The sequence below is a fragment of the Varanus komodoensis genome, unplaced genomic scaffold (assembly GCF_004798865.1).
Source record: "Varanus komodoensis strain SLA01 unplaced genomic scaffold, ASM479886v1 scaffold32, whole genome shotgun sequence".
NCBI classification, from domain to species: domain Eukaryota; kingdom Metazoa; phylum Chordata; class Lepidosauria; order Squamata; family Varanidae; genus Varanus; species Varanus komodoensis.
In genome coordinates this window covers 5,338,091-5,364,886 of record NW_025335798.1, presented here as the reverse complement: position 1 = coordinate 5,364,886, position 26,796 = coordinate 5,338,091, and the positions used below count along the sequence as shown (strand labels likewise).

The following is a 26,796-nucleotide window of genomic DNA, read 5'->3' as shown; positions in this document are numbered from 1 at the left end:
GAAAGAACAGCTGCTGACCATAGTGCTGAGATGGTGGACTCACTGAGGGAATAAGGCCTTGACCAAGGGCCCTCCAAAACCTGGAACCGACCTTTTCACTGTCTACAAAAAGGGCTACAGGAGAAAAAAATGGAGCAGTTGGGAGTTATGATTGGTAGGAAATGTTGGGCAACCACAGTATGAAGAAATATTAGTATCACTTTTTTATGAGCAGAATTACACTGTCTCACATCTCGTTTGCAGCCACCTGCAAAATCTTATTAAGAAAGGAGCACCTGCAAGTAAGGTATGTGCATGTGTCTGTGTCAAGGCCAGTGATTTTTAAAATCCCATTATTGTTGTTCCAATACATTGATCTAACATCTATCATTCCGCCTTCTTCCTCCCCCGTTGCTATATTTATCCCCTTAGCTGCTCATTTTCCTTAAAGCATGATCCATTTTAATGTCATGTCTGAACTGACAGGAGGAGGAGGAGCCCTATATAACTTTTGCTGCTTCTTGTATCTGGGAGGGCTGTAAGTGTTCTTGTCCCCAACAATGTTTTATAAAGACACAATGTACCATGAAAACAAGATTAAATGAAATTTTGTTTCACTTTTTAAAAAATCAGGTTATGGTGTTATGAGGTTCCCCAAACAAGGTAATGAGTTTTCAAACATTTTATTAAAGGGCTTTAACGCCACCCCGCCACCCCCCGCCAAACAGTATCCTTTAGAAAGTCGTATTTTTCCTATCACTTTCTCCAACTCTTATACACCCCTGGAAGCTCTTCGCCGCCGCCGCCGCCGCCGCCCCCCGCTCCCCCTGGCACCATCTGCATGATTACCCACGGCCTGATTTTATCCACTTTATTCCCGGGGATGGATTAACAGGGTGCTATAAATGTCTCCTAGCTAGGAACAAACCCTGTTGAACTCAGGACAGTTTACCCCTGTACAAACAGGTATAGGATTGCAACCTCGGTCTTATTGATTTCAATGAAGCTTACTCACACACCCTCGGATTGTAGTTGCAAAATGAACCTCACTAAACACGCTGCCCAAGCGACCAAAGCAACCCGCTACTGCGGTCGAGGAAGTGGCTTTCGCGCAGGCGGAGTTCGTAGCCAATGAGCTCTTCCGAGCGCCGACTTGGAACAAACTTCGTTTCCCAGGGTGCATTGGGGCTTTTTCCTGCAATAGGTTGCCCCGGTTGCCTAGCGTGAGTTGTAGTCCAGAGTGGCATTGAGGAGGCTTCGCCGTATGGGGCTAGCGTGTCGGTCTCTGGAAGTCGGCTGAGTTTGGGTGACTCCGGAAACGGCCTTTCCGCGGGGACGAAGCCGGGCAGAATAGCTTAGAAAGAATGGGGCTCTTCTTAGGGAAGGATTTATCTACATAAGGAGCCTTTTGGAAGAGAGGACGGTTGCGAAAATGGGAATAGATGGGAATGGTAGTCCAGTTTAATAAAGGGGTGAGGCCATGAAAATGGGGAGTGGAGCATGGGAATTGTGTCCAGTCTTGAGAATGAGGGTTGGAGAAACAACCACTAGGGAGATTAAGCAGGACTTAATAGCGAGGGAAGAGACCCCATTTGCATGGTACTAGGGAAACTATCCCAAGAGTTTTGTAGCACCGGAGCAGCGTCATGGCATGCTTGCCTACTCAAAAGTAAGTCCCTTAAGTCCAATAGAGCTTCCTCTTAGGTAATGGGGAATAGGGTTATGGTCTGAAAAAGTTAAACGCAGATTTATTATAGCATAAAGTTTGTTGGGCTCTGGTCCATGGAAACTTATGTCATAACAAATCTTTCAGGTCTGAAGGTACCACTATGCTCTTGATTGTTTTGAGTGCAATAATTTAACAGGGCTAACTGCCTGGAATTTGTATGGTAGGGTTGTTGAGTCAATCAGCTGAGTTTTAGAGGTTGCAAAATTATTTTCTGCCTTAGCTCAGTGACTGGAATAACTATCTGGCATGGGTTCAACTCTATATTTTATAAAGCCAGGTTATATTGTGTCAGCAAGTTGAGCAGTTAAATGGATGAAATGTTTGGCTTTTAAAGGCTTGCAACTTAAGCTCAAGACAGATATTTTGTTTTGTTTTTCCAGAGAACTGAAGGTGATTTGAAAAAGGAATAGATGTTTTGGTGTATAAATTTTCCGGTTTTGCAACTGGTTAGCACATTTTGCAGGGTTTGCATTGCTTCAAAAACAGATACTATTGGATCCCAGGTGTCTGGGGACAAAGAAGCTGCATCTACATCATGAGAAGCTGATCCTCACCCAACTCATTTAAAATTGAGTAACAAACTACTGGGTCTCTCCAGTTGTATAAGTGTGTCCACAAGGTGCCCTCTGGATTGAATGCTGTAAAAAAAGCATGTGAGATGTTCTGGCTGTCTCATTTTTATTGCTTCCAAATTGACTGGGAGCCCCTAGTTGCTGCCATCTTAATTTCCCATAAATATCTCAGCACAGGTGACTTTGTGATTAACCATGCCTACTCATGGTGATTATTTCATGGTTGTGCTCAGGATAATTTCTTACATTTTCCAAATTTCCTGTGTGCCCAAAAGATTACCTATCCCAATCTGTCCTAACATTATTGTTTTAATTTATTGTGTATTTTATTCGATGTTGTGAGCTGCCCCGAGGCTTCGGCAAGGGGCGGCATAGAAATGTTTTAATAAATAAATAAATAAATAAATTGTTAGATAATCTAAACTGGGATGGTCAAGGGAAAATCAACCTGGTTTGAAACCAGTGCAAAAAAGTGTTGACTCAGCCTTGAATTGTATATACAGAGGATAATCAAGTTCTTTAATCACATTTAGCACCACAAATTGTACTTTTCTAAACAAGTACAGATAATTACCATAGACAACTACAATTGTTAAACTTCAGGATACGTGTGATTTTTGTCCATCTCTCTTCCTGCTACACACAGTACTATGCATTTTGGTATTTTCCCCCTTCCTCAGCTTAGTATAGTTTTCCCTGTTAGTGGGGCACATGCATCCTGTAGATTGCTGGTGCAGGACACACAGTTTGAATTCATATGTGAGCATGCAGGTCTGATGCAACAGACATCTTCAGCCAAAAGTACAATCCAATATTTGATTTCCATAATGGAAGCTCCAGCTTAGTCAGAAGTAAAATACTCTGAACTAGAGGCTTAATCTGGATTCATTGAAAGCTGGTTGTGGTGTTTACTCAAGTTATTTATTATTGATTTAAATCATTTTTATCCTACCCTTTAGCAAAATGGCTTCTAAGGTTGCTTCAAAGGATATTTCTTAAGGCTGATTCTCCCCGCAGGTTTGCAGTTCAAAATAGGAAAGGAGATTGTAAGGGAGGAGATAAAAAGTAGATTCAAGCACTGAATTCTTGGTTGCAAAATACAGCAGGTCACGGGCCCAGTAGAAAGGCGGCGCCTGCTTCTCTCTTTGATGGCCACAGCATGGACAGTTGGTGGTGGTGAGTTCTCAGCTGGCATGGTGGAGGAATAGACTGATGCCAGGATAGACTTGCTGCTGACCTTGAGCCCTTGGAATAAAAAGGTGAAGAAACAGCCATGTACAACAGTTTCTTACCATTCTTTTTCATATAAATCTTACCTGAAGTGCTTAAATAGCTTTATTTAAGCTTGTATGAATAGCTTAAATTGATGGGATTCTTTGTAGAGCTGAATGTTTAATCAGTTAGATTCAAAAATTGAAAACAACAGTCTGAAACATGTTCCTGGTTGATCTGTATCACAGTTTCTTAAAGTATTTTAACTCAAATACATATAAAAATCCACAGATAAAATCATCTAGGCTTGCAGGCACACAAGACAGGCTTCTCAGCGGTGGTCCCACAGTTGGCAGAACTCTCTTCCAGGTTACATTTGCTTGGCCCCTTCAGTTCTTAAAGGGCTTTAAAATATACAACTTTTTATTGCTGCATTCCCGAAGCAGGTTTTCATCATGAACCATTTTGCTCTGTCCTGTTTGCTTGTAAATTATGTTCTCTTATTTCTTTCATTTTGTATCCATTTGTAAAGAGATGGCTCTGAAAAGTGACTAATAAATAATTAGAATAAAGATAGAGTCATTTCTGCTCCTTTTACATCTATCTGTATCATACATTTATTGAAAACCATTTCTAAGCCACTTTTAAGGGTGGGAGGGAATGCCTCTTCTGAGATAATGCCCGCTATGATGTACTCATATAGTGTCTAAAGGTCAAAGGAGGCGTGTCTTTTAGTTCTGAACTGTAGTATTTACTCCAGTGCACTAATTTATTAATTAAATGTACATGCCACCCAGCTGGCAAACATGCTTCAGGGCAGTTTACAATCAAAGCTACTTGATGAATGAATCAACTAACATTTACATGATTATTTGACTAAGATTACTGGAATCAGGTGACTGAATTTGCTTTTATTATTTCTTTTCCCTCCAGCTATACAGTCTTTTAATGAGAGTCTAATGGAAGATGTCGTCTGGGCTTACAGAAGAACAGAAAAGGAAGATTGAGGAGAACAAGCAGAAAGCTTTGGCAAGGAGAGCAGAACGACTGGCAGCTCAGCAGGGCTGCATTGCTAAGAAGCAGCCTGACCAGCACAGTCGTACTGGCTGTCAAGGAGCCCCGCAGCAGCCTTTGCGGGAGCAAAGCCATCGTGCTGTTGCCAGTAGCCATCACCTGCAGGTCTCCAGCAACCATGTGGTACAGAAGAGTCTTCCAATGCCACAGCCTCGCTGTAGCTCAAATGGACAGGCAGCCTCTGTTTCTGGTGCGCAAGAGAGCAATTGTTCAGGGGACTCCAGCTGCCATAAGGACAGGCAGCTGAATAGCACTGAGCAGCCCTGGCCAGAGGTGCAAGACTTCGTGAATCGCTGTCACTGGCATTCTTCTGATCTGAGCACTAGGGAGCAAGGTCAAGCAATCTGGCATAATTCTAATGTGTTGCAGCCACCTAAGTGTCACACAGCAGTCCAGAATGTTGTGGAACAGCATCCATCCAGACTGGATGCTAACAGGCAGCCTCACAACATTACAGATGTGCAGATCCAGAAAGAGTCCAGTGGTGAGCATAGTGACATTAAACATACCCTTCCAGTGAACTTCACCAGCTCTGAGAACCCCTTTGCTGAGAAAGAAGGTAGTAGCACAATGCATTTTTATGGCACAAAAAATGCTTCAGTTCCTGTAAAAGCAAGCATAGGAGCAACACTGGGTGCAGGAAATGTATCTGAGATGCCTGTACAGGCAAAAGCCCATAGTGTTCTCAGAGGAAAATGCGTGAAGCACTCTGAAGACCGATTCCGTGTTGAGATTGGCTACAACTCAGAACTTATTGCAATGTTCAGGAGCTTACGAAGCAAAAATTATGGTAAGACAACTGATTACAGGCTATGTGTTTGCTGTACTTGTAAAAACATTCTTAACTGGGATTGTGTTAGACATTGTAAATACCACAGCACTGGAAAGCTTCTTTTTATGCTTGGTCTTTTAAAAAGTATCTAGTTCTCATGAATACAAAGGACAACCTAAACAAATTGTAAATCATGGGGAGAGAGGATGTCAGGGCCAATGTACTCCTAGTGTAACCTCTAAGTACAACAGAGGTCAGCGTGAGGCTCCTAGACCGTCTGGTATACTTCTTGCTTCTCATGCTCTTCTGGTCTGTCCCTGAGTTCTTTTAGTTAAGAAAATGAGAGCCCATTTGATCTTTGTCAGTGGAGATACAGTGTGCGTGTGTGTGAGAGAGAGAGGGAGGGAGAGAGAGAGGGAGGGAAAGAATGGAATATCCTAGGTCCAGTTACCACCTGAATTACTCATCTCTGCAAGTTGATCTGCCCAGTGACCCATCTCCTTGTGTCTTGTCTGCCAGGAATAGAAAATGCTTTAATTTCAGTGGGCTGTTAATGTATAGCCCCTAGTTTTATTGCTGCTTTAATGTGAAATCTATTTTATCCTTGCTGTCACATTTCAGGTTGTAGTTGTGGGTATATATGTTAGTTATTAAAAGCTGGTTGTACTCTATGCTCTTAGTTACTGCTTTTAGAAATTTCTTGTTATCTATTGTACTTACATTTTATTGATTATATTTTATGGCATTGTGATTAAAACATATGCCAATCATACCTTGTAGAAGAAGGGATTGGAAGAGGGATTAGGGTCACCATACATCCTACTTAACAGAGCACAGTCCTCTGTTTGAAGGGCTCTTGGAGGACAGTTTTTTTCTTTGAAAACATCCTCTTTTTGAAGGGTTGTCCAGCCCATGCCCACTTTAAAGATAAGCAGGGAAGAAGAAGGGCCTTGGAGGTTGCCCATCCACAGTTAGCACCTGGACTGCAGTCTGAGTTGGTACACTAGTTTCCTGGTCAGTCTTCACTACAGTGAGATGTACTGTATTTCCATTATAGCAGTCTTCCCCAGCCTTGTGCCTTCCAGACACATTTGGACCGCAACACCCAGAATTCCCAGTCCGTGGCAAGGCTGGACGGGAATTGTGGTCCAACCTGAAGGCTTGGGGAAGGCTGAATTATACTAATCATTTTTTAAGTCTGCACTTGTACATACAAATCGGTATGTGCACATTTTATGCAAATCTCTGTGTTCTTTTTGTGGAGCAATATGTAAGTGCTCTTTCCAGACGGCTTATATATTAGTTGTTGTTGTTCTTAATTTTCTCTTAAGTGTTTTATAAAAGAGGATGAGATGAAATTTTAAAATCTTATATTCATTATTCTATAACTAGTTAGAACTTATATTGAACATATAGAAGTTTGCTTCTCATTGCTTTTGAAACCTCGGTTATTTTTAGGCTGTCACAGGTATCCCTGGGCTATCCTTCTGCACATGTTCATGGCTGGCTTTGGCATGTGCAAATGGTCTGTACAAACAAATCAAGATTTAAAAAAGAATGATTCCTGCATGGAATCATTCCTGCATTTAGCACTGCTAATGTAGACAAACACAGAGCTTCTAAATGAACAGCACCTTCTACATCAGGGGTGGGCAATTAATTTTCTTATGGGGCCACATGAGAAACTTTGACAGTTGTTAAGGGCCGGACCAATACACTTACAGCTCTGCTCAATATATATCTCTATAAAAACAGTAAATGCAACATTACAATGATACAATGAAAATGTGGAGCACAGAACAACACTATTTAATGAATATTCACAAAAACATTAACATTACATGAAAAGCAATAAATTCAATTCAATTTAGCAGATCCTTCAAAATAAAAGCAGTGCAGTTGTATTGCTTGCATCTATATTATGACGATATATATTTGCATTGACTTTTAATTTGCCAGTGACCTCATGCGGGCCAGTCAGGGTCAGCCATTGGGTCGAATGTGGCCCGTGGGCCGTACAATGCCCGGGTCTGTTCTACATGAACAAAATAAGTCATATTAATGTGGAAATTGCTTGTGGAGGTGCACATTATACTTTCTCAACATGTTAACATAATATTTTCTGTCCTAAAATGATTCTTCAAATTCTGCTTCACTCCAGATCCTGCAACAAAGATGTGGAATTTTAGTCTTGAAGACTATAGTCAACTCAGTAAGTACTTAGAGTTTTGAGATATGTGCTGGGATTTTTGTAGATATAGAATGCCTTTTCCCATAAATTCGAATAAAAAGTCTGTGCAATCCTTACTAAGATGATTTGCATAATAGCAGGAAAGAGGTGGTTTATATTTAGAAGGTGTTCAGGTATATAGCCTTCTGCATACAAGTGGTTCTATAGCCCTTCAGAGATGGTGAAGATTGTTTTGAAAATGCAAAATGTTTAAAAAAAGTTTTTTTAGAAAATAATTTGAAATGGCTGAAAATTGTCATCAGGTTTGTGGGAGAGGAGAGAAGCTGCAATTTGAGATTTTTCTTAAAAGATGTTTCTGTAGCTTATTAATAATAGAAAATTCCAGATGCTAGCAAAATCTTTTCTTTCTGAGTGTAGCTCTACTCACAAAGGACATGCCTCTGCTGAGTTAGGAGAGAATAAGTGATAAAATGCATTTTTGAGCTTGTTTAATTGGCATCTTTGGCCAATAGTATGTTTCGTTCCGCTTCTCTTCTGAATTTAATGTCTCTTGTGCTTTTTCTCTCTGTTCTGTTGATTCTTCCGTACCTCAGAGTTGATGAGTTTTTATTCATTATTCATTTGTTCTCCTTCATCCCTCTCCCTACACCTGAACATACCCCCAACTTGTTTCATCTGTAGTGGAAGCAGCAGGCCAAGTTTCCTCTGTGATCTTGGCACCTCTGGTAGGAATGAAGGCAGCTACTGGGGCCACTGAGTCATCATCTTTTGGTGGAAGTTCTTGCTCACGATCCCTCTTGCAGGCATGCATTGGCTGGCAGAAACCATCAGCGACCGTCAGAGGGAAGTGTGTGCTGATTTCATACTCTCGGTTTGAAGTCGATATTGGGTATGCTGCCAGCATCATAGGGGTATTCAAGCAGGTGAATTCTAGGAATTATGGTGAGTGACATGGCCAGTGTGTTAACTGAAACAGTGCAGCAGTAGTCCCTGTAACTTAGTCTTAGTCTTTACTGTTGATGTTGGTCCCCCCGATTTGCTTCCTAGACCTAGAGAACCTGTTGTATTGTGCAAAGGCTATGCATGCAGCTTTGCCTTGCACCTTTGGGAAAGGTCTAAGCATCCACCAGATTCACCTTGTGCTTTATGTGAATCCCTTTGCAAATATGTTTGGCCCATTTTACCCTGAATCTTAATTCTGTCTAAGCTGTTCATATGTTGCTTAAGCTGCTTATATAAATGAAGATTCACTGTATGAAATGTAGTTATGAAGTGTAGGTTCTCAGTTATGGTGGACACACTTTTTACGTGCTTATTTTTATTGTAACATACAGATATGAAGACCCGAAAATGGAATTTTCTACTGCAGGACTACCTAAGGCTAAGTAAGAAGCTGCTCCTCCTCAGCATGCTTTGTTCTTTTGAGAGGGTTGCTGTGCACTCAAAACTATGTTTTTTAGAATATGTCTTTTCAATAAGATGTAGCAGAGATGGCCATGGTTTTTTCTTTCAGCGCTTCCCTTGCATTACCAAAGGGATAATGCTCACAGCTTTCCCTTACAGGGTGGCACTGGGATCCGCATTGCCCCACATTTTCAGTATAAAAAGCAGAAAAACCTCTTATTCTTGGCAGCCTAATCTTTGACTGTCTCCTACCTCCTATAGTAGTGGAGACAGCTGCATCTGTGAAAGCAGTAGGTTAATAATAGAACCACTACTGTAATCATATCACAGTAGTATTCAGAGTTAAGAAAGCTTCTAGCCTGTATGTCCTCTGCCCTTTTCTATGAAGGTCCAAAACAATGGGGAACTGTGCATTGCCCTGAAACAAGTCTGGTAACAGAGACATTATCTCCTTTTCCACAGCTTCAGACTGATTGCAACTTCTTGGACTAGAGGCAAGGAAATGGCAAAGAGGCCTTGAAAGATGCTTTTCTAGGGCACTCAAGTTGCTGAGCCCAAAGGATGGGCACATAGCACCAGGGTCCACACAAGTAACCCTGTAAAAGTATCTGTAATCAAGCTCATGGGTACAGTAAAGGAGGGACCAAATCCATCTCCTCACCCAAGCCCTGTTCTTTCTCCTGAACTGCTTATCTGCATAATTACTTCCAGGGTTTGGTACACATTGATCCAGGTGCTAGGCTGGGTTGGAAATGTATGCAGCACCCATTTGGGCAGGTGATTCTTCTATCTTTGCAGGGTATAAGTACAGAATTTGGATTCCTTCTGAGCTACATTGGTATGAATAGCTTGTGGTTATCTAATGTAGACTTCTACTCTGTCAACATTTCCCTTCTAAATGGATTCTATTTATCTGATCCTCTTAAGATAAAAGGTCATTTGGGGACAAGGGGAAAGAAAACACATTTGGATGAATCACTCAAGCTACTGAAACATCCTAATTTTCCAGGCTTGTCTGCAAAACTGTAATGATGGTGTAATTGCTGCAATTTGCTAGTTTATAATTCTAGCATGCAACTTTGTGTGCATAATAACAGTGTAGGGGCTCCACTCCAGCAGGCAAAAACTTCTTTCCTTGCTGGAAGAGCACAGATCAAACCAGAGGGTGCATATTGAATACCCTATCGTACAAGCACAAATAGAAATCCTTTCATATATTTATATACTCTCAGTATGAGGGATTTTGCCTGAGAAGCAGGGGTTTAATCTGCTTTCTTCACTCCAGAGATAACCAAAATTAAAACTGACAAGTCTGTAGTTTGCTCAAGCTCTTATAATGAATATAGTGAGTGCAAATTTGAGTTGCCAAGTAAGTGTTCACTGTCAGAATTATGTTCCAGTTTCTTGATTTCCTTATTATACTGGGTTTTTTTTTTTTCCTTTCAAAGAAAGGGCTGCTTGCAGGATTGTGAAGGAATTTTGTTTGAAGCTTCTAACATTTTACAGCAACATTTTGATTTCTGTGTCAAGAAAAACCTCCAGTTGGTGCTCATCTTAAAATGTTCATTGAACAGTTCTTAATCCAGAGCTGTCATATTCAGCGTTTTGGAGTGAATTATTTGGTCATTTTATTTTTAGAAGGAGATTGAGGCATGAACTAAGTATTTCAAAGTATCTAAACACTTGGAAAGTCTCACCATTTCCCATTCCCTTTCAAAAATTAATCTCAGAGAGCAATGCTGAAGAGCTAGAGACATGGGACACTCATTGGCTTTTAGGCTTATGCTTCAAATAATTGTATACTGAAATGCCAGCAAAATGTATTTGACATAGCTGCAGTTTGCATTCAGTTCAAGTAAACACTTTACGTGTTTTCTCAATGTTCTTTTAGCACTGAATGTGCAGGGGGTTGTTCAGGATAATTGCAAAATTTGATACCGTACATGGAATGAAACATTCTAGGAATCCTTGTAAACACATAATGTTTTTAGCCTTTAATAGGGTGAAGGTGGGCTTGCAACACTGTGGGCAATTTCTTACTGTGTGTGTACTTGTTGGTATGTGTCTCACTTAGCTCGGTACTCCTTGTTTTCATAAAGTTGTTATTAGGATGGGTGAGCTTTCTTGTTAATTAAAATGAAAGTCTTAGAATGATCAAATAGTCAAACACATAAAATAAAATGTTCTAAGAATAAGATAAGGTAAACAGGCACCCTCTTTGTGTGCTGAGTTCTGTCCATAAGTGAATGCTACTTACAAATGCACACCACCCTTCTTTGATGTGTTCCTTTCAGTTGAACTGGTCAGGAGCCTTCCAGAAATAGAGGTAGAGCCACTGCCTAAGCCAATAGTTCAAGCCTTTGCTGCTCAGTTCAAGACATCCGTCTCGAAGGCCGCAGACATCCCCCAGGTGGATCTTTCAGAAGTAGAACCTAAAGTTGTGGCAGCCCTCATGCCATTTCAGAGGGAAGGAGTGAAGTAAGTCAAATCAAAAGCTATCTAGAATAGCAAGTCCTTTGTGGAAAGAGTTGAGAAACTGGATGTTGTTGGCCCCTTCCCCACAATCTGGAACAGGTAACAGCCAAGATTGATCCAACAACAGGGAACTTCCATTTCATGACAAATGAAAGAAACACTGCAATAAGGCTGATAAGTAATGCATCCTTCCTGCTTTTACTAGGCCCTCATCCATTTTAGCAAAGGAGCATTGCCCCTCTCAGCAGCAAATGTATTGTAACTTACTACTGTTAATGATGTGATGATAATTGCCAGCTGTTTTTCCATTTCAGTTCCTTATGACTTCACTGGTCGCACTGCTTCATTCCTAACTCTGCCATAGGTGCTTTATATAAGCCTAAAATTCTCCATAATGTTCCATGTATATGATGAAGTGGGCTGTAGCCCATGAAAACTTATGCCAGAATTGGTTTGTCTTTAAGATGCCACAAGACTCTTCTTGTTGCAGTAGACTAATAGAGCAACCCTCTGAAAATTTGCAGGAAGCAGTGTCCTGTAGCACATAAGTTGCACTATACCAAATCTGGTTTATACAAAGGGGATCTTGGTTACTAGCTGTTCCTGCTAGCTCTTCTTTTTTCATGTAGGGAGAATTGAGTCTGCTGCTTTTCCTGCTTCATAAAGAATTATGAGAAACTGTTGTGTAACTGGGACCTTTAGGTTTTTGCTGGCTATGAGAGCTGAGCTCCCTTAGTTCAAACCCTGAACCAAGACCTAAAACAGTCATAGAAGCTTTATTTCTGCTTGCGTAGTCTTTATTCAGGACTTATATAGGAATCTGAGGCATATGAAATCAAAGGAGAAAGGTACATTTTTGAAACAATGTGAAAAAATGATCTTTTTGAGAGGAAGGGGAAGGCAGTGGTATAGGAATATATAAGAAATGAATTTATTTTGGAAATGACACTGATAATCCTTCAATCTCCTTTTCTCCCCCCTTACTCTTTGATCTTCAGCTTTGCCATCTCCAGAAAAGGGCGCTTACTGCTTGCAGATGACATGGGCTTAGGGAAAACTATCCAGGCAATCTGCATTGCTGCATATTATCGAAAAGAGTGGCCACTGCTGGTGATAGCCCCTTCCTCAGTGAGATATACATGGGCAGAGGTAATTATGCAATTTCACTGTTTCTTTCTAGTTGACTGTCTTGGTTAGTTTTTAAATTCCAAGAGAGCCAGCAGCATTCAGTGCAGGCAGAGACAAGGCAATGAGAACAGGAAGAAACAGCAATTTACTTGCAGTTGATAAAACTACTGGTTCTCTGTCTCCTTTTTTTGTTGCTGTTTGTTCTCTATTCCATTCTTTATTCCAAAAACAATGTAAGAATGGAGAACATGGAACTCAGAGCAACTCCTGTTTAGGGATGAAAATAAACTTGTGAAAGTAGATGGAAATTACTTGGTCCCTCAGAATATAGTCCTGAAGCCAGCCAAAGGCTGGCTTAGGTATTGGAGTCAGTGAAAATGCTGTATGATTAGTAAAAGGGCAGCCTTACCAGCAGGACAACAGTTATGCCACCAAAGACAAGCAGTTTGCCCACAGGAAGCTCCTTGGGGGTACATGATCCACTGCTGTGTTTTGCCCAGAGTTTGGGGGGATGTCAGGGGAGGATGCCTGTACTGTAGCAGATGGGGGAGAAAAACACCTTCCTCCCAAAAACAAGATAAAGCAACCCTACCTCCTTTTGCCTTGGCTGCAGCTGGCAGGGATTAGGAAGTGGTAAGAGGTTTGCCTCCAGATCTTCCCCTCCCCACAATCACATAGCACACCCCAGCTGCCTTACACACAGATGCTCACTGAATACAGAAGAGCACCCCCCCCCCCCACTTGCTCACAGGAATTTCTTTCGTATACCTGCCCTGGCCACTGCTTTGAGGGTTGTTTTTTGTCGACAGTATGGCTTGTAGAGATTAAGCAGATAAGTGCAGTGATTTGTAAGGTGGGGATTAAGGTAGGCCTTGATATTTTTAATAGGGAAGAACTTTGACTGACATGAGCCCCCAACTACAACCTGAAGTGGTACAGCGTGGGCAGGGATTGTAGCACTTTCATGAAAGTTAGACCTGTGGGAGGAACCGTCACAGGACAAGGGAATAGTTGTTCACTAAGATGTTTGCTTCCAGGGAAGAACCCACAGAATTGAGGCCCAACATTGGAGCACATTTTGTGTGGGGGGGCGGGGGTAGGGGTGGGAATGGTGTTGCAGATGCAGTGGTGACCTCAGTTCTCTAGATATGAAATTTGAAATAATAATGGCTGAGTTCAGGTCTGTGCTGTGGCGATGAATGTGATTAAGGAATTGCCAACTTTTAAAAAGGGCCATATAAATGATGATGAATGTGATTAAGGAATTGCCAACTTTTAAAAAGGGCCATATAAATGATGCCGACTATGTTTGCAAGGTTGCTATAATTGTTAGGTCATTCAGATGTGGCATATGTATTGTCTCTTTAGCTTATCTTTCTTTTTCTTCCTCTTTCTTCTGCTGCTTCAGGCTTTCTACAAGTGGCTTCCTTCCTTAAGCCCAGATACTGTCAGTGTCATAGCAACAAGCAAGGACTGCCTAACGGCAAGATTGATAAACATTGTCAGTTTTGACCTTCTCAGCAAGATGCAGAAGCAGCTAAAAACCACCTTCCAAGTTGTGATTGTTGTAAGTAGGGCAACCTATTGGGGAGAGGTGACACAGATTGTGGTGGGCCAGTCAAAGGCAGAGATGTGTTCTTCATTATCATTATACAGCCTCATGGAATTAAGAGCTGTTATTCTGGATAATTTGTACATAAAGCTTGTCCAAACTAAATGCATGGCAGTCTTTGGGTCATGTACTACTATTTGCATAGTGAGGCTTTAGAAATGGCTATTCCTCTAATGTTTTGATGACTCTCTCCCAGTTAATTAGCATTTCTGTTTACAATGCAGCAGAATTTTCCTTTCCAATGCATTGTTCAGAAAAGCAATCAGTTTGGAGAACTTATATGGAAATATGGAAGTTCTTGTCTATTGAGCTGCAGTGGAGGGAGGATGAGTAAGAGGTCTGCTGTTGTATTACTGATCCTTACATATTAAGGAATGTTGAATTGGCCTTTCAGGACCATGAGACAGGCATAGAAATCCTGCCTTCAAACCTTGTGATTTTGGTGCTGTTTTACAGTCCTGAAGGGCAACTTACTACTCATGGCAAGTTTGTATTTGTGGTGTGTGTTTGTGGCATTTTAAGGCAGGGCATCACTATTTTTTCTCATGGCAGCAATGTGGTTCTAAGAAGTGTTTTTATTTTTTGTGGATGGAATTTGTACATCGGATTTATGCATGTTGAGTTGCTGGAATTATCAGTGCCTTGGTAATTTTAAACTATGCTTCTTCACCTTTATGAGAATGAATAGTGGAGAGTGTTGGGTCTGTGTGCTTCCCTGTCTATCTTTGTGGTACAGTAAGAACAGAAACTTCCATCTTTAGTTTTGAATAAGTCACAACTTTATATTTTGCCCAAATTCAAGATTCTGTGGTATATTTTAAGTATGGTTACTTAAGCCAAATTAGGATCAAGCTTTAGTTTCAGATCCTGGTTTGCTAACTGACTGTACTTAGAGCAAATCAGTTTCCTGAACTCAAGAAAATTTATGTTGTTCAAAACCAAAAGGGGAAGCTTACAATCTTTTCCCTTTGTGTACAAGGTAAGGTGCTGGGAGTTTGGAAAGCATACAGGACTGAGGCTCATTGGTTATTCACATATCACTAAATTACACTTTAGCATTAAGTCTGAACAGCACCAGTATAGCCACTTTTCTTTAAACTTGCTCTAAAATCCCAGTTTTTAATTTTTTGCAAAGGTCCTTTGTTGGCATCATGGCTCACATTTCTGACACTCCAGCTCTCTACATATACTTGTAGGCAAATCTTCCTGATCTCAGCAGAAACTCACTTTCAAGTAAACGTGTTCTGGGTCACAGCCAGATGTCTTCTGCACAGTTGAGTGCACCTGATATAGATGCTCGAGTACCTGGATCAATTAAGGTCCTGAATCCAAGAAGCCTATTAGATATGATCCTCACTGATAAAAAAGTACCTATCAGTTATGTTACCCTTTACTCTGTTAGGTTACCTTTTGCTCCTTGACAAAAGTTTTGCACCAGTGGGTAATGCCCTTTAAGGCAGTTAGAAATGAAACTGTGCAGTTCAACACTTGGACAGTTCAACTGTCCATTTGTTGTTGTTGTCTACAAAGTAGTTGGCATATGAAGTCTAGTAGTGCTTGCCAGGAATATTCCTACAGAGAGTATTCATGTAGACAGTGTGGTATAGTGGTTAAAGTGTAATGCTAGGACTGGGGAAAGCAGTTCAGATCCCCACTCAGTTGAGAAACTAACTGGATAGGTTGGGGCCAGTCACAATCTTGCAACCTAATCCAATTTGGTACCTTGCAAATGTTTTGGATTCTAATTTCCATCAGCCCCAGCCAGCATGTTCGGAGATCAGGAATACTGGAACTTGCTGCTCAAAACATACACAGGGTACCAGGTTGGGAAAGACTGGCCTAACTGATCTCAAAAACTTTTTGTGGGGATAAAAAATGGGTAAAGTGGCATTAGTGGAGGGACCAGATCAGGTTGTGCAAAGAGAGGATAACATCATGTTGTTATAAGCAATGCCAACTCTAGATTTTTGAGAGCTTTTGAGGCCAGGCACCTCCATGAGCTCTGTTTTTCTATGAGTTTAGCTTCTTACTTCCATTAGCACTGGATGCTGTTGCTTCTTGCCCACTTTCTCATTATTTCTTCCACTTCTTAAGTAACAGGAGGAGGGCTAGTGCTTCCCTTCTCATGGCTACTATCGTCTGGGCCAGAGTCAGAGTTGAATGGAGAAGAAAGTCCAGAGAACCTTTATCAGTGGCCCTTGGCAGATGCTCAGTCTTGTCTATTCTTCATGCCCCCCTCCCCCATTTTAGGAGGTCCTTAAGTTTCTTTTTGTGTATGGGCCTTAGCAAGTATCTATTTCTCGATTACTTCATGTAGTATGTCTGCTTAGTACTGGCAAGTATAGACTGCACTTGGATGTAACAGTAAACCATAGTTTAGTGCATAATTAGGAGCAGCCTGTTGTCTTTATTTTTATCGGTTTAATGAATTTCTATACTGTTTAACAGCCAAAGCTTTTACTCACATCAGCCATGAACATGGGGTGAGCAAAGGATTAGAGTTTCAACCAGGCTAAGCTCAAATAGAGCTTATTTAGTGCTCACACAATATCTTGACTTCCAAACAAAAATCATAGAAATGCAAGTAAAGGTCATGGCCAACTTGTAGGCCAGAACATCTGGAGGGCTGCATATTGCCCACCCCTAGCTTAGCACTGCATGAATAAACATTGGAATTGTGTCCTCCTCGCATCTCCCAACTAAATTAGGCTTTCTGCAGAGATCTGTGACCGAATTCCCTGCATTTTATATTTTTATTCATTTGTGTGTTTGTAATGTACATATACATATACATTTTAAAATGTAATAGGGAAGCTGTGAATTTCCCTGGAGCAACAGTGTAGGGAATGTGGGGGAAGGTGAAGTTTCACTCCTCTGCCCATGGTGCCTTTTTTCCAACCACAGTAGTTCTGAGATGCTATTTGTCCTACTGCGGAGAAATACACCTGTGGGTATGTGTGTAACTTCAAATGAGAAAATGATGTGGAGGACCACCCCCTGCCCCCACCATCCATGCCATCTCTCCAATGCAATTAGCCGGCTGTCCCCTCAACATCCCCACCTTTTGCAACTATGTATGATTTTTTTTTTAAATGGGGCAGACTGTAAATACAGGGCTTGGGCGTCATGCTTGCTGTCTGTATTAGAGGATTCAGATCCTGTGTTTCCAATCAAATAGCCCCACAGGGTGTTCTGGTTCCTCATGTCTCTCCTCAGTCCTCTCTCCGTTGGGGACTGTTATTAGCATAACCTTATTGCCAACCAAGATTGGGAAAGCAGTATCTTACCGTTGAAGGGTGTATATTATTCTCTCTGTGCATGGCTGCTTGCTCGACCAGATGCAGCAAGATGAGCACATTCCCTGGGAGGGTGCCAATTTCCTCAGTGTCCTGAAGCTCAGCCTTGCAACAGCAATGGAAAGGGAGTTCATTGCAGGAGAGGATGTCTCAAATGGTATGTTATTACCTACCTGGTGAGCCTTTAACAGCAAAGCAGTTGGTTCCTAATTAGATTTCCTTCTTTCTGATGTGTTTCATTAACCCCTTCATTGAGGAGGGGGGAATCAGTGCAGCATGAAACTGGCAAGGATCTGCATTTGAGAAGAGGATGTGCAATGAAACAAATATCAACGGGGAAAATTGTTTTTCTTCCTCTCCCTTGACTGACCTGGCTGCAATTGTTGATCAAAAAATACAATCTTCTTATCTTTCTCAGTAACGTCCGAACAATCCCAGCCTGTTATGTAGGTTTTTGCACCCAGAATGTTGCGGTGCCCATTGAGTCATGTTCCTGTGTTTTTAAAAACTTACCTAAAGTAGTAATACACACAAAATACCATGGCTGTTTCGTTGCCTGTAGATTGCTTGGTTGTGGCTCACAATCTCTTTCTCTCTCTGCTTTTTCCTATTTCAGGATGAATCTCATTTTCTTAAGAATGGGAAAACTGCTCGATGTCGGGCTGCATTGCCTCTCCTGAAGGTACAGTTTTCAAAATGGGGTCTTTGACTGTGTGTAACACAAGAGTGATGGAAAGCTTATTGGAAAGCTCAGAGAATTTTGCTAGACCCTGCAGTGATATACTGATAAAGGCCACACGGAGTGTCATAATGAAATGGTCTCTGATCTAAAGTCTCTCCTCATCAAGCCATGCTGGTGTGACTGTAGGCAGTACAGAAGGATTCTGATGTCAGAGGAGATAAAACACTTTATAGTACAGGCAATCCCTGAGTTATGAGTGGCTAAGTTATGAACAGCCCACACTTATGAAGGAACTGCCATAAAACCCATTATTATTATTATTGTTGTTGTTGTTGTTGTTGTTGTTGTTGTTGTTTAAATTACTGCAAAAATCATCATCACGACAGAGAGAGAGAGGAAGTGAAAGGGGAGAGAGGGAGGCCTCCAAAGCAGGCCTCCCTGTGCCCCTCTCCCTCCAAAGAAGGAAATCTTTCTGGCATGTCCCTGCTGCAAAGAGGAGGCACTGGTGAGTTTGGGCGGGTAGGTGGCCTAGAGATATTCATGGTTTTTCCACTTCATGGGAGTCCTGCATCTTTAACTCCCATGAATGTGGAGGGTTGACTATACCCGATCTGACTTGCATACAAATTCAACTAAAAGATTACTTTCTGTTTTCTGAGGAACAAAACTTGTTTGTAACCTGGGGCCCTGCCTGTACTTTTATTAGCCTGTACTGTGCTCTTGTCATGGACTATGTAAATCATCCAGAGAGCTTCAGCTGTTAGGAGATACAGAAATGAAATGAAATATACAAATAAGTGTAAACAGCAATCAGTATTTCTCCTGATTCCCAATTGATTGATGTGCTGCTCCATTAAGATAGAAGATTGTTAACTAAAGGCAACCCATGTCAAGTGTTTGTTTAGTTGTTTTTCTTTGCAAATGAGACTTAATTGCAGAGGGGAGTATTCTGCTTGAAGTGTCTGAGTTGGGAAGGCCATAGGGGCTTGAATTTGGTGTGATGTTTTTGTGATTGACACTTGCAGATATGACAATATATTCTGATAAATAGATGAGCAAAAATGTTAATTTCATCAATGTGGCATAGCAGTTAAAATTCTGCTATGCTTTGTGCATGATTAGGGTCTTTTTGCACAGTCAGCACACTGTTTGCTCCGTTTGTTTTGTTTGGTCTATCATCAGGGATGTTGTTGTACAGTAAATGCACATTTGTTGTGAAAAACACTCAGTGCAGAAGTTTTGCTTTTGTCTTAGGGATATTAAAACTTGTGTTATTTCCTAAACTGACAGAGGGTGAGCCTCCTCCAGACTGTGCACCTGTCCCATTCTGAATGCTTTGTGGAAAGCCATTGTGATTGATGTCATGAATAGGTCTATGATGAACTGCACAGCTCCTTCCTCCGTGCTATATTGGTTTTGCACTAACTGCTTGTTTGTTTATTGCCTGCACGTCCCTTGTTGTGCAAGGAACCATCTTAGTACACAATGGAGACTTTAGGAGCAGTGCGGGTAGCTCTTCAGTCCCCCTGTGTTGCGGCTGGTATTTCATGGTACTGGTAGCATATTTGCTAAGAGAATTGCGCAAAGGTCTTATGTTGAGCTTATGTTATTTTGTCATGCAGAATGGCCATTACAGATGCACAATCTTTGTGATTATCTGCAACCATTTTGAGAATTTTATCTAAAATGGTATTCCTTGCACTAATTGCAAGCAAGTTCAATTGCAACCTTTGCTGTTTGCCCTAATTCCCTTCTTTCCTCTCCTTACTATTCTTTCTTGCTGGTAGAGCTGAGCTGGGCTAGTGTTATGTGACTGAGGGGGTGTGTCCTACCTGCTCTTTGAACAGGACTTGGTAAGAACATAAGATGACCCCAGGTGGATTGGAAGAAAGCTCACCAGCTCCAGCTGTTTCCAGGTGTGGTCAGCTAGGTGTTTCCTGAATAATAGCCTTCTTCTATGGTTTGCCCTTCACATCTGACAATCAGAAGTACACTCTCTTAGAACATGGAGATTTCATTTAGATATCAGGGCAGGTTTCATAGACCTGTCCTCTATGCTTCAACCCCCATGAGCATATGAAGTCTCCCTATTCCAGGGCACTGAACTTTCAGCTGAAGAGGTGAATAGTGCTTCACAGAAGCTCTCAGGAGTTGGATTGAAGTGGTGGCCAGAGCCAAAGAGCTGGGCCAAAAATACGACCATCTTTACTTAAAATCTTGCTGTCAGTAACTAAGCCTTAGGAGAGACATTTCAGCTTTTTAGAATGGGTGGAAAGGTGTATAGAAGCCAGGAAACCATGAAACTGACAGTGGTCAGAGAAAGGCGACAGGGCCATGGCCCTCTGTGGAGCCCCCAGCATGCAAGATTTGGCCCCCAAGCCTGAGGTTCTGCACCTGTATGCTTGCCTAGTCCAGACTAGTTCTATCTACTTTGAAAGCAGGTTTCCAATATTCCCAATCTGTGATACTTGAGAATCTTGTAATGAAAACATAGTTTCTACTAATGAGCTACAGCTATTACTTAGCAATAGTGCTAAAGTGGCAGTTCCCGTTGCTGTGGCTAAGTAGAGAAGATCCGTTTCTAGTGCAGGAGCAGGGTGGGCCAGGTGCTGGGCCCTTTTGCCATCTCTTTGATGGGCACATTGTAGCCAAGTAAATGCTGTATTGTCACCACCCAACAGAGCACATGATAGGGTTCTCTTGCATACACTAATCCAATTTTCATGGTCCCTTTAAAAAGAGGTCATCAATCTGCCATAGTATTCTCTTATTAGATTATTTGAATGCCAATGCTCATGGCCTCTTTCAGGACATTGCCCGTTTCAGAGCTTTACAGACTTTTTGTTTCTTTAAGTAGTAGTCCAGTTGTTGCTTGCAGAAACATGACAAAATAAAAAATAAAGGCAAATGAGTGTACAAGAAATGAGACACGTCTATACTTATCTTGACACCAGACAGCCAGCTGGGATATACCTGATGAGCTTTTAATCTCATTCCTTTCCCACCACCTAGTTGTGGTGAATGCTGAACATGTTGTCCCATGTGTGTTGGACAGAAACAAGTGCTATCACTCACAGCATTCCACCATCTGGCCGTGCTGGCTAGGGAATGCTAGGAGCTATGGTACCTGTTTTCTGTCTAAAAATGCATGTTTCCTATCACTTTAGCTTCACTTAATAGCAGCATGTATAAAATAAGTTCAAAAAATATAATAGTACAGAGTTGAGCATTTAAATGCTTTTCTGAATAAAATCAAGGCAAATACATAATTGTTAATTATTCCAAAGTGTCTGAAACATTGAGATATTAACTGCTGTGGGATATTAATGCATCCCAGGTTACAGATTCAGTTTCCAAGTAATGTGTTCAAGTGAAGCTGCCTTGAAGAATAATGATCTGTCTTTATTTGCTATAAATATTGATATGTCAGTAGCTATCAATTAAGTTGATTTATTCTGAGGCTAATAGTTACTCTTCCATGAGTATTTAATATAGATCTCAGAAGTATGATTTTCTGGTTTGTAATGTGAAAATCCTTAAGCTGGCTTGAATGAAGGATATATAATCAATAATGGATTAATAAAGAGCCTCTAAGCTTCATATCATTCTGAAATTCTGTTGAAGACTAGATTTGAATATTGTATTTTGGTGTGGGGGGGGGGGAAGTAGGCATCATTAGAATATTAAAAGCTTTTCCTTAATCTTTTATATCATTTAGGCATTGATGGCTTCTTAAGATAAAGTGGCATTTTTTACAATCCATTTTTTGCTTTCGAATATAAATTGCTGAGGAAATGACCTTAGGGCACTGATGTATGGAATCTTCAAGTAGGCCCATGTATAAAACATGGGGCTAAAGCCTGAAATTCCATGAGTTTCAAAAGTAATTATTCATAGAAATGTTCCCTGTGTCTCCAGTGTGGTACCCTAAATCCTGCAGGGAAAGTTGTTATTGCTCTGTTAGCTTGAGACTGCATGCGTAGGAGTTAAGAACCTATAATTTGGTCAAGAAATACCATCTCCAAAACTTCCAAATTATCCTGATTAGTTCTGAGTGGACTCTTAGCCCCTGGAGTTCCTTGGGACTGCAGCTTTCTATAGTTGTGTCCTGGGAGCAGCCTCCATCCTAAGACGTACAAATAGGCAGAGCAGTTCTGCCAACTCTGTTTTCATGGACATAGCTTCCAGATCTCCAGTCCTAGCTGGCATAGCCAGTAGTGAGGGTTGATGGGAGCTACAGGCCAAAAGATCTGGTGAGCCACAAATTGTCCATGACCTTTACCAGCATTTGTATTTTGATGGGGAAGCCTTGTAAGTCAAGACAATACTGTGTAAGCTCTGTTTAAGTTCTGTGTGGGCTAACCGTACACTCCTACACCCCACCCCATGTTCATGGTCGGAAGGGGTTAGAATCATATGATGGTCCACTTGGCCTCTGTTAATGGACAGGAATGTTGTGGTGGGGGTGGGCATCATTGTAGTGGAAGCCCCCACTACATTCAGGTGGGGGTTCTGGCAGTTTTTCTGCTGGTGCTAGCAGGCAGACCCCAAATGGAGAGTTCCGTGGGCTGGACAGTTGTGTGAAGGATCTGGCAAGGTTAGAAGATCCTCACCTCACTGGTCTCCACTGATCCTACTTAGGATTACCTCGTAAAATCCTTGCTTCCCCACATGTGTAGCAGCTAAACCTAGTCCTCGCTGAAGTTGTCAAGCTGTGTGCAGCCTGAATACACCTGTGTATACCTGTGTATCAGGAGGAAGTTTCCTGTTGCATGATGACAGATTGCAATGTGGACACTTGCTGCCTCTTTAAAAGCTCTGAAATAGAAAACGGCTAAGTGTTGAATGTGTCCGCTTGTTAGGTGTGCTGTCATATGAGCCTTGATTCTGTAGCCTGGAGTGGTACAGCCCAGATACAGGTTGACTGCCTCAGTGAGAACTAGGCCAGAGCTAGTCATGTGTTGCTATTTTGTTGAGGGACCCACTTAATGATGTGTTTTATGAGAGCAAATTATGAGAGCAAACGTTATCTGAAACCCTAATTTGGGTATAAAAGCATGTATACCCAATTCCTAATACTTTGCAAACACACTAAGCTGCTAGCGAAAGGCATATTTACTCGGTCTACTTTGGGTATCTTGTAGGTGTCCTATTAATGGCTTTGTGTCTACAGTGGACTGTGCAGAGCTGAAGCCGCTCTGGCATGTCATTCCACAACAGAGGCTCCAGATTCATATAGTTTGTCTTACAGAAAAAATATTTGCTTTTGGGAACGTACAGATCTCTTGCCTCAAGACGCTGTGCTGCTAAGGGATTCTTCACATATTATGGATAATGCAGGTTCATACTATGGATAATGCAGGTTTTGCCTCGTTTTGCTCCTCTCTTAATGCTTGAAGGGAAAACAGAATGTTTGACATGCTGTTCAAGTTCCTATAGCAAATGCATTGGTCCCATTTGTTCTTCCCAGTATTTATTTTTCCAAAGCTGATTTCTTGACTATCTCCCTTATGTAACTTCTATCATAAAGCAGAATGTGGTCTCAGTGAGGCATGGATTAAGATCGGAAGACGTTTTGGCTGTTGCTTTCCATCATTGTTATGTGGGTTGGCTTCTTCGTCAGAGAGCCATCATAGATAAGGATTGTGAGCTTAATGGACAGAGATCCTTTTAAAATGCACTGGGTGTGCAGGACAAAACTCGCATGAAGATGGTGAGCCTTGGAGCAGGACTGGCTATGGTGTGGTGTACTGGTGCAGTGTACTGGTGCAACTTTCAGTACATCCAGGCTAAAATTCAGCAGATGTGGTTATCCTTCACTGTAGGAAGCTGCATTGGTTGAATTTGTCTTTTTCAGAGCTTTTAAAGCAGCGGGAGCCTGGGAATATGGTAAATGTGCCTTGTGGAATCACTTCTGCTAATGATGTTATGAAGCTGTATTAAGCTGCACTGGTTCACCATTGGGAAATACAAGTAGCATGAATGCATCTCTTTTATATGTTGCTTTTAAGCAAAATAAATAAAATGTCTAGAAACAGGGATGCTGGAAACCTAGTACATGTAGTTTTTCTGAGTGTAGAAGGAATCCTTTTCATTATAGTGGCTAAATAAGATAAGTTGGATATCTTTTTTTTTAAAGTGGCCTTTATGTGGGATTATTTTGCTTTAGAGAAAGAAATGTAGTTGTAAAAAACTTCTAGTCCTCAAGTTAGTTTTCCCATTTCTTTTGTATGTTTAAAAACTTGCAGTACCCTTGTTTTCCTAAAGCTGGAAGGACTGCTGACATTTAAAGTAAAATCATTTTGGACTAGTTCACTTCTGGATGTAATTTAAGTGCCCTGAGGTGGTCACAATGGATATATATTTAAGTTATTTAGATACTAAAATTAAGACTTATTCCAGTGTAATAATGGCCATGAGTTACAGTGCTGTTTTGAGATTGAAATAGCATTTCTAAAACTTACAGAAACTGTCTCCCCACTGGTCCCAGTTCTTTCTCTCACAGAAAGAAAAGGCTTCTGCATTGAAATTACCATCAGATATTTCCATTTTGTGTCAGGCAGGGCAACACACACTTTAAATGTTAAACAGCTGACAAGGGCAGAATCAGAAGGAATTGGGAGGATAGTTATAATTGTATATCCAGCATGATGTGCATTTAAATAATAGCCATCATGCCAAGCAAGTCAGACAGCACACTGCAGGCCACCTGCTGTGAAAATCATTTTAAAACCCAGGAAATCATTTGTATGAGAATAAGGCACTTTTGCATGTTCAATGAATTTTATTTTCTGGTGTGTTCCTAGCCATCCTTCTGCACTTTGAAGCTCTTGGATATCCAGTGGAGAGACCAGAGTATTGTATCATTGGCTCTGCATTTGAATGTGCATATAATTTCTGAATTTCTCTTTTGGAAGCAACTTCTCTGTCTTTTCTGTTGCCCTCATCATGAATTGTGCCACTGGTGCTCACAGCAGCAGCGTCACCGCTGTCAGTAGCATTGCCCTGCAAGACAGCATTGTATCCCTTGAGATTCCAATTAAGATTATTTTAATATTTCAGTGGCCATTCAGTCCAGCATCCATTACTGACAGGCACAGAGCCTGTGATCTGTTTTGTATGATCACCCATGGCTGACTGTGACTTCCTAGCCACAGTGGGTTGCAGCATCGGTGAGCACCAAGTTATCAGTCCGTGGTATTGTGTTCTGTTCAAGACTGGCAGGAGTGGGTAGCTGGAGTGGTGAACTAGCCACTCAGAACTTGTGGGACATTCTAGGGTCATTGGTGGCTTGCCAAGCACCCCAGCAACTCCCCTTTGTCACAAGAAGGGATGGCAAGGTCCCCAGTACATCTCAAATCTTCAACTGGTGGCTGCTGCTGCTGTGATGACAAACCCTGCAGGAAATTCACCTGCGGTGGCTTCTCACTTCATCCAAGCTAGGCCAGGTAAGAGTGGTTTGCTTCAGCTCCCCTAATGGAACCTTCCTCAGCCTAGTGCCCTCCAGATGTTCTGGGCTTCAGCTCCGATCATCCCCAGCCAGCATGGCCAGTGGCCAGGAATCTAGGAGTTGTCATCCAAAACATTTGGAGGGCACCAGGTCAGGCAGGTTTGTCCTAATGAGTTGCCAGCAGAGGTGAGACCCATTGGTGCGCAGCTCACTTTCCTTCCGCACAGCGCTCTGTTAGCTCTGCTCATCAGTAGCACATCAAAACGTTTTGGAATCAGAATTGTTTTTACTTGTCCGGTTGGGTTGGTCACCATGTAATTAACCTTCTACAACCCTTATACCCCTTTAGGCTGCCAAACGAGTAATCTTGCTGTCCGGGACCCCTGCCATGTCCCGCCCTGCAGAGCTGTATACGCAAATTGCTGCCATCAGACCGTCCTTCTTCCCTCAGTTCCATGCTTTTGGACTCCGCTATTGTGATGCTAAGCAGGTAATTTGGACATGGGGACCTATGGAGCAACAAGACTAGAAAGTAGGATATAAGATTTTAGGTTTAGTTTGTATCTTCTTCCCTATCTTTTGGGAGTTGGAGCAAAAGAGAATTAACTATACCTCACCCACTCCCCTAAGAATCTTCAGCAATCTGTATGTATAGCTAATAATGAATATTCATTTATTTATTTGTAGCATCCAGCAATGTCCCCCAGTAGTAAGATAAAAACATCAACAATGTAGCCATATTAAAACATTAAAATAGCATTAAAACGACTTGAAGCAAGTTTAAAAGCCCAGTGGAAAGGATATGTTTCCACTGCTTCTCAAAATGCTGAGGCAGTAGGGACCAGTCTTAACTCTTATGGGAGATGAGTTTATGGTTTCAGAGCAATGTAGTAGCAGCTTTTACACCATCTGCAAGCAATGATGCCCTCAAAAGGGGATTCTCCTGAAGGATAGAACTGCCTCAAGGTGCTCAAAAGGATGGTTAAAAATTGTTCTGGGATCCATTAAGAGAGAAATAAAGCTGGAATATTCTTAATATAAATAGTACTGTTTTGGTTAAACAATACCCCTTCCCAAACCTGAATCCCTCTATTTGAAAAATGCTGCACTTCAAATCATGGCAGAAAGTAACAAATTTCTTGCAAATGCAATAAGCAAAGATAAAGAATTAAATTATTCATTTACAATCCAACTCCTTGGCACTTCTGCCTCATAAAAGA

General features: G+C 41.5%; 1 protein-coding gene across 5 annotated transcripts in view; it reads left to right on the top strand.

The window, feature by feature from the left end:
- Positions 1-1,231: 1,231 nt before the first annotated feature.
- SMARCAL1 (SWI/SNF related, matrix associated, actin dependent regulator of chromatin, subfamily a like 1) overlaps positions 1,232-26,796 on the top strand; it is a 37,092-nt gene continuing 11,527 nt past the window's right edge. For 2 of the 5 annotated variants that reach the window (XM_044438309.1, XM_044438305.1), the window contains exons 1-11: positions 1,232-1,648; positions 3,298-3,539; positions 4,426-5,356; positions 7,500-7,550; positions 8,211-8,471; positions 8,864-8,914; positions 11,228-11,411; positions 12,407-12,557; positions 13,945-14,103; positions 18,061-18,126; positions 25,926-26,066. In XM_044438309.1, the coding sequence (XP_044294244.1) occupies positions 4,459-5,356; positions 7,500-7,550; positions 8,211-8,471; positions 8,864-8,914; positions 11,228-11,411; positions 12,407-12,557; positions 13,945-14,103; positions 18,061-18,126; positions 25,926-26,066 (1,962 nt within the window). In that variant the 5' untranslated portion in view covers positions 1,232-1,648; positions 3,298-3,539; positions 4,426-4,458. The remainder of the gene's footprint in view (positions 1,649-3,297; positions 3,540-4,425; positions 5,357-7,499; positions 7,551-8,210; positions 8,472-8,863; positions 8,915-11,227; positions 11,412-12,406; positions 12,558-13,944; positions 14,104-18,060; positions 18,127-25,925; positions 26,067-26,796) is intronic. The other 3 variants (XM_044438307.1, XM_044438308.1, XM_044438306.1) reach the window with 3 other exon arrangements.